This window comes from Lactuca sativa, chromosome 8, assembly GCF_002870075.4.
Source record: "Lactuca sativa cultivar Salinas chromosome 8, Lsat_Salinas_v11, whole genome shotgun sequence".
Classification (NCBI taxonomy): Eukaryota; Viridiplantae; Streptophyta; class Magnoliopsida; order Asterales; family Asteraceae; genus Lactuca; species Lactuca sativa.
In genome coordinates, this window is record NC_056630.2 from 125463021 (window position 1) to 125469434 (window position 6414).

General features: G+C 34.8%; 2 protein-coding genes across 2 annotated transcripts; one reads left to right on the top strand and one right to left on the bottom strand.

The window, feature by feature from the left end:
* Nucleotides 1–428: 428 nt before the first annotated feature.
* On the top strand, nucleotides 429–2456 carry LOC111889258 (mitochondrial fission 1 protein A). Its single transcript, XM_023885393.3, has 5 exons — nucleotides 429–612; nucleotides 1332–1470; nucleotides 1590–1711; nucleotides 2001–2064; nucleotides 2130–2456. The coding sequence occupies exons 1-5, from the start codon at nucleotides 532–534 to the stop codon at nucleotides 2213–2215; spliced, it is 492 nt and encodes a 163-aa protein (XP_023741161.1). The 5' UTR covers nucleotides 429–531; the 3' UTR covers nucleotides 2216–2456.
* A 1584-nt stretch (nucleotides 2457–4040) lies between these two features.
* On the bottom strand, nucleotides 4041–6165 carry LOC111889254 (AUGMIN subunit 1). Its single transcript, XM_023885390.3, has 5 exons — nucleotides 5768–6165; nucleotides 5278–5545; nucleotides 4999–5122; nucleotides 4659–4796; nucleotides 4041–4541 (listed from the first exon to the last, which is right to left on the bottom strand). The coding sequence occupies exons 1-5, from the start codon at nucleotides 6039–6041 to the stop codon at nucleotides 4434–4436; spliced, it is 912 nt and encodes a 303-aa protein (XP_023741158.1). The 5' UTR covers nucleotides 6042–6165; the 3' UTR covers nucleotides 4041–4433.
* Nucleotides 6166–6414: the final 249 nt, after the last annotated feature.

Below are 6414 nucleotides of genomic sequence, written 5' to 3' on the forward strand. Positions count from 1 at the left end.
ATTATTAAAATTATTGAAACTTTAATGTATTGAATACATTACATATATAATCTTTTTCTAATAAATACTTTACATATATATTACCTTACACATTAAATGTGGAATTTTAATTTAATAAAATGAAAAATACAATAAAATTACAAGTGGAAAATAGAAAAATTAAAAATTTTAAAAAATGTCATGTGTTCAAATAATGGAGAAGAGGACATGTGACAAAAAAAACCCTTCATTTATTATAGAAAGAAAAAATATCACTATATCACTATTTCATTGGATATGATGATTTATAGGAATAAAAAGTAAAAAATATATTTTATTTCTAAAAAAAAATATGTGAATACACTCTCCTTCTAAGTCGACAAGCCTAAAAATCATTTTGGATTTATGTAACAAAATATAATATCTATTTTGGAAAAAGTAATTTACAAATTTAGATCTTTGTTTGGTGTGAAAGCAAACCTGTATCCCCAAAGTTCCATTTTCTGTGTCTACGTTTCGGTTTTCAATTTTCATAACGTCAGTGAGGCAAAGATGAACAACTTCTTCGAATCGGTCAGTGCCTTCTTCTCCGGTGGAGATCAGCTCCCATGGTGCTCTCGCGACATCATTGCGGTAAAAAACTTTATCGATTCTCGCTCTTTGATTTGCTTCCGTCCAGTTATTTGATTAATTATTGATATTGTCACGCGTGCTTGGTGTTTAGAAGATTATTGCTATCAAAATGTTTAAGAAGATGTGCCATCGTATTCTTCTCGCCTCCATGGAATTGATAGGGAGCGAGAAATGAAATAATTTTAGAGAGAGCGTTTCATTGTTATGGTTTTCTTTGTACGTTGTCGTAGTATTTGGAAATTATCGCCTGCTCTTGCTAACATAGACTAATGAATGAGGTAATAGTTTCTTTTGAGGTATGTAATTAACACCCAAATTGATCGTTTAGGTCTTTCAAAAGTTTGTGATCATTCGTACCTTTATTGGCTGATCTTGACAACCAAGACTGGATTGAATTCACCTCATTGAATTACTCTGATCGTAGTTTGTTGGTTATCTGTTCTATGCTAGCATCGAGAGGTTAGCTTGGGATATTGGATACAGTTACATTCTTTGTGTTCAACCTTTTTATGGCGATAGGAGTCATAGGGAGCTAAAACTGGGTGTGATTAGGAATATGCAATTAGAGGTTTGGGTTCATGATTTAAGTTTGAAACCATGTTGTTCGACTTGTACTTGTTGTATGACCTAATCTACTTAGTTTGACTCTGAGCAGTTCCTATTATCATCTTTTCCACTTTAGCATCTGTAAAAGTATGCTACTACTTAATGTTTAACAGGGTTGTGAGAAAGAAGTTGCTGAGGCTCCAAATGATGCCTCTGAGGACACAAAGAGTGAGGGCATCATGCGTTTATCTTGGGCATTGGTTCATTCTAGGCAACCAGATGATGTGCAGCGTGGAATAGCTATGCTTGAAGGTAATTAACATGGATTATAATTTTTTTATGGTATTTTTAATATAAAAAACCTAACATTTATATTAAATGCTCACTTCATGCTATAAACTTGAAAGTAATTGAACTTGTTATGTCTGCAGCTTCAATAGGGAACACTAACAGTCCATTGCAAAGGAGAGAGAAATTATATCTTCTGGCTGTTGGCTACTACAGAAGTGGTGACTTTTCAAGGAGTAGACAGCTTCTTGAACAATGTTTAGAGGTTACTTCTTTTTCTTCTCTTGCTAAATCTTTTTTTTTTTCATAAGAAATAGCTTAAGAAAGCTTCCAAAAGTATGTCATTTGCATAAAAAAAAAACAAACTATCTTCAAATCCTTCTCCTTTTGCAACCTACCCCACAAGGAAAAAAGACAGAAATGCCTCAAGTTGACACTCTCTTCTCTGTTTGTTCCATGGAATCATTGACTTTGTCTGATTTACATTATTTGTTGTGTTTGTTATTTTTGACATGGAAATGTGATTGATTAAGTGATGTGGTTTTGTATTGTAGATTGCACCAGATTGGAGGCAAGCTTTATCACTGAAGAAGGCGATTGAAGATCGCATCACAAAAGGTGTTGTTTTTGTATTATTATGGATTTGGTCATTAATATTTAACGTTTCCAATTCCATTCCGCAGATGGTGTGATCGGAATCGGAATCACTGCTACTGCTGTGGGGCTTATAGCTGGTGGAATTGCTGCAGCTTTGGTCCGAAGGAATTAATCATCATCATCACCATGTCTATTGTCTACATCAACAATAACATCACATAGACCCCTTTTTGTTGACAAAACAGAAACTATTCACATTTCGCAGCTTTGATTGTTTTGATTTAGTATTTGTTGCTGTGTAGAAGGTTTTTTATTTTATTTTTTGAGCTTGATTTTATAATAATGTAGTGCGTGTATACATCCATTATTAACACATGCATGCAACTTGCAAATGTTGAGATTGCATCGTTTTAGTTGTGGTTTATTCAAAGCTAGAGGTGATTAAAAGAATGTAGGGTTTCTTAACCATACAAAGGCTGTTTTATAAAACGGAAGAATTTAGTTATGAAATGATTCCAGCCAGCCTCTTAACGGTTAAGAGAAGGTAGAGGGTTCATCCAGATCTGTTTTTTTGTTTTCTTTTTCAATGTTGCTTTTTTTACACCTTTTGGTTTATCATAAAACGATAAAAATAGCAATCAAATACATGGATTTTTGTATAAATAAAAAACCAGCAAAGAGATAGTTGTTAAATATTAGTAATAATATAAATACCAAAAGATACATTTTAGAAATGTATGTAACCCACAACCAACTGGAATGTAATGAAAAATAAAATACCTTAAATAATTAACCAAGCAAGTTGCTTATATATGTTATTTTTGATCTTTGGTTGTGCACACCACTAGGTTGTCACTTGCATCACAAAGGGGCCATAATTTCATCAAAGACAAAATTACAAAATTCATCCATGTGGTTTGCAAAAAACTTTGGATGGTGTCAAAAAACTTTCCAACTTGCATAGAAAGTCCAAAATCAAAACTTTTCTTTGGTTTTGGTCCTAAAAAAGATGAAAATACTATTTTGCCCTTATTATTCCTTTTTCACATTTTTTTATTTACTTATATATTTTAATAATTAAAAAAAGAAAACACCCTACCCCACACCCATCGACGGTACCTTCCTCCTCCTCCTCCTCTCTCTCTCTCACACACACACACACACACTCGACTTCATCTTCTTCATCTTCCTTCTTCACCACCGACTACATGTCCTCCATCCTCTCTCCACCATCTCCATAATTGACTTGCATCCTCCACCCTCTCCATCCGTCACCTACATCATCTTAATTCCCCTTTGTGACCTAAAGTTAATATATGTGAATTTGGAGAGATCGGCCATAGCCAACCATCAAGATGAAAACCGAATTAGCCATAGCCGACCGTCTCCATCAAAATCTGTCCAGACTCTTCCTCCTCTCCTTCCATCTACCATCTATGTCATCCAATAACAAGCAAAACCAGAAAAGATATTACAGATCGATAATTATAAGTTTAATAACCAAACCTAAATCTCAAAATTTGTTCATTAAAAGATGTGGACTCCTGTCCTTTGGAGAAAAATGACCGATCGTCGAAGAAGACAAAACGATGGGTAAGGGAAGAGGGGAAATGGTTGTTAGAGGTAATCGGGATGCATTATGAATTTATGATCAAGATCCTCACCAGAAAGCAAGCATGGAAAGAGAGGGGGAGTAGAAACCCTCTGTCAAATTGGGTATTATAAGGAATCCATGGAAAGGAAGAGGGGAATGAGGGGTTTTTTCGATGGGAAGGAGGGATATGAAGTGCCGATGATGGTGGGATGAGCTGCTGGAAAAGATGAAGTTGAGGTGGGTGGTTTCGTTTGGGATGAGAGAGAGAGAGAGAGAGAGAGAGAAAGAGAGAGAGGGTATGTGATTCTATTTTTATATTTTATAATTATCAAAGGGGGTGGGATTTATTATTTATTTTGTTAATATTATTTAAATACTTAAACAAATAAAAAAAAGACAAAAATGCATTAATATTTATAAAATAAAAATATAAAAAATACAAAAAAGAAATTTAAAGGGCAAAACAGTCAATTCAAGTGCTCCAAGGACCAAAAATACAAATTTTTCTTAAGTTTAGGATCAAAAACCCAAAAAAAACCTTGATTTTGGACCTTCTGTGCAAGCTGGAAACTTTTTGGACCCCATCCAAAGATTTTTGCAAGCCACAGGGACCAAATTTGCAGTTTTGTCTTCATCAAATTATCATACAACAAAAAACTTTAGTTCAAAATCAAATCCCCTAAAAGGAAATCTCAATATCTTTATCTTTCCACATTTCTTTGTTCTACCAAATGCAGAATCAAAAGTTGGCTCGTTTTCTATACAAGAAGAAGTATCATATATATCTATTCAAAGTTTAATCAGATGCAGCAAGAGCCGATTGCAATACATCTTCAAGATACTTCTCAGCAGCATTATATTGCCTTTTCTTATCCTCAATAGCAAGTGCAGCCAATGCTTTATCCTGCAACCAACCAACCCTCCCTTAAAATTAAATAGCCTCATTATAATACTAACTATCCTCAAATCAATATAAGATAACTACACAAATTGTTGTTGTTTTTTCAGTTGAAAAACTTACTGGGGGCAAGTCTTGATAGCTTCTCAAAGTGTCAAGAATAGGCTTTGTCTTCTTGTCTAAATCTTTTCTATGCTCAGCCATTTCCACCAACATTCCGTGACTGATCTCAGGGGTGTACCCCACACGAGTAAGCATCGCCTGTTACAATTACAAACTAATTTTTATCAAACAAAACACATCTACTACAAAATGTCACATTTTTTCTTAAATCTTTAACAAGGAAATGGATAATCATGTTAGTTACACTTCAATTAAAACTACTTTCATATCAAATTCCAACACACTTTCATTATTTATTCAGAGCAAATTCATATGTAAGACAAAATAACTGGAAGCTAACCTTGTAGTTGGAATATTGCTGAAGATATTGTCTCTCTTTTGAAATCATAATCGACAGGTTTGTATTCCAACTCTCCATTTGAGCCTCACAAGGAGCCACATCATCTTCCAGTTGTGAAAGTGTTCTACCAAAACAAACATGAATTAGAATTCATATATTTCCATTTTCCAATCTTTGTTTTCTTTATCTACGTGGACATGGTAAGAGACTGATTATTAAGATAAATGTAAATATATTATACCTAACAACCATTCACTTTAATCATACAGGTGGATTTACCTTTTCAAATAAGTCAGCCTTGCTATGGCTTTCCGAGTGTAATCAAGAAGAATCTTCGACTCCTTTTGCACTTTAGCCCTCTTATCTTCTACTCCAGTCTTCCTTAGTGATACATCTCCCATGGCCACAAGAAAACTACTCAGCTCGGTGTCTCTAATGTTCAGCAAATTTGCCACATTAGCAAGAACTTGTGATGATGCAACCACATTTGCAGGCAAACCTTCTTGTGCTAACCCCACATTCTCTAATATCTCTCTTATCCTTGCAGCTATCAAACCCAAATTAAGAAGAAACATACAAATCAGCATATCAAGATGTAATCAAAGACAATGAAAAAAAAAGAGTGCTATGTAATTCTCCTCTATTAGGGTAAATTTCAGGAGAAACAAAGGTTTGAGATTTAAGAAGCATAAGCATTACACAAACATGGCCTGGTAAGCAGATCTCGAGTAAATTGACAACATAAAAATGCACAGAAAAAAGTGACAACCTTGGGAGCGATATTCGGAAGCTTTAAGACGAAAATCATTGGCAATTATGGTGGCAGCTTGCGTTTTGGCTTGAGAAATTGTGGCCAGATTATGTAAATGCGAAATGCTGCGAGGGGTATACTCAAAATCGGGGACATGATCTTTGCCAGCCGCATCGAATTGGGAAGCCAGCCAAGATTTCACCTCCCCTATTCGGTTGGCATCGAAAGATCCGCTGCTAGTTTTTGACAACTCGTTTGCAGATGAAGGTGTGAGATCGGGTGTGTCGCTCATTCTCTCTATTATGATCCCCTTTATTTAGGGTTCTTGGTAAGATGGTGAGGTTTCGAATTTGGGGGCGATTAGATTCAAATATCAAAACCGGTACTTTGAAAATTATGGAAACCGGGTAACGGACGTTAATACCGATCCGGTAGGGCTTTGCATAGAGGGCCGGTCGATGGGGAATATAGTCAACGTTGTATGTTTTTATTTTATTTTTTACCAAGTTGCTAGCAATTTCGATTCATTTAAAATTTTAAATGAGAATCTAACTCATTTGAGGTGTATATTATTTTTAGGATCAACTCATTTTCAATTTTTGGGTCGTCTGATTGATTACAGAAAGAAAGGACAAAACAAATGGAAAGATTGACTAAATGAGGTA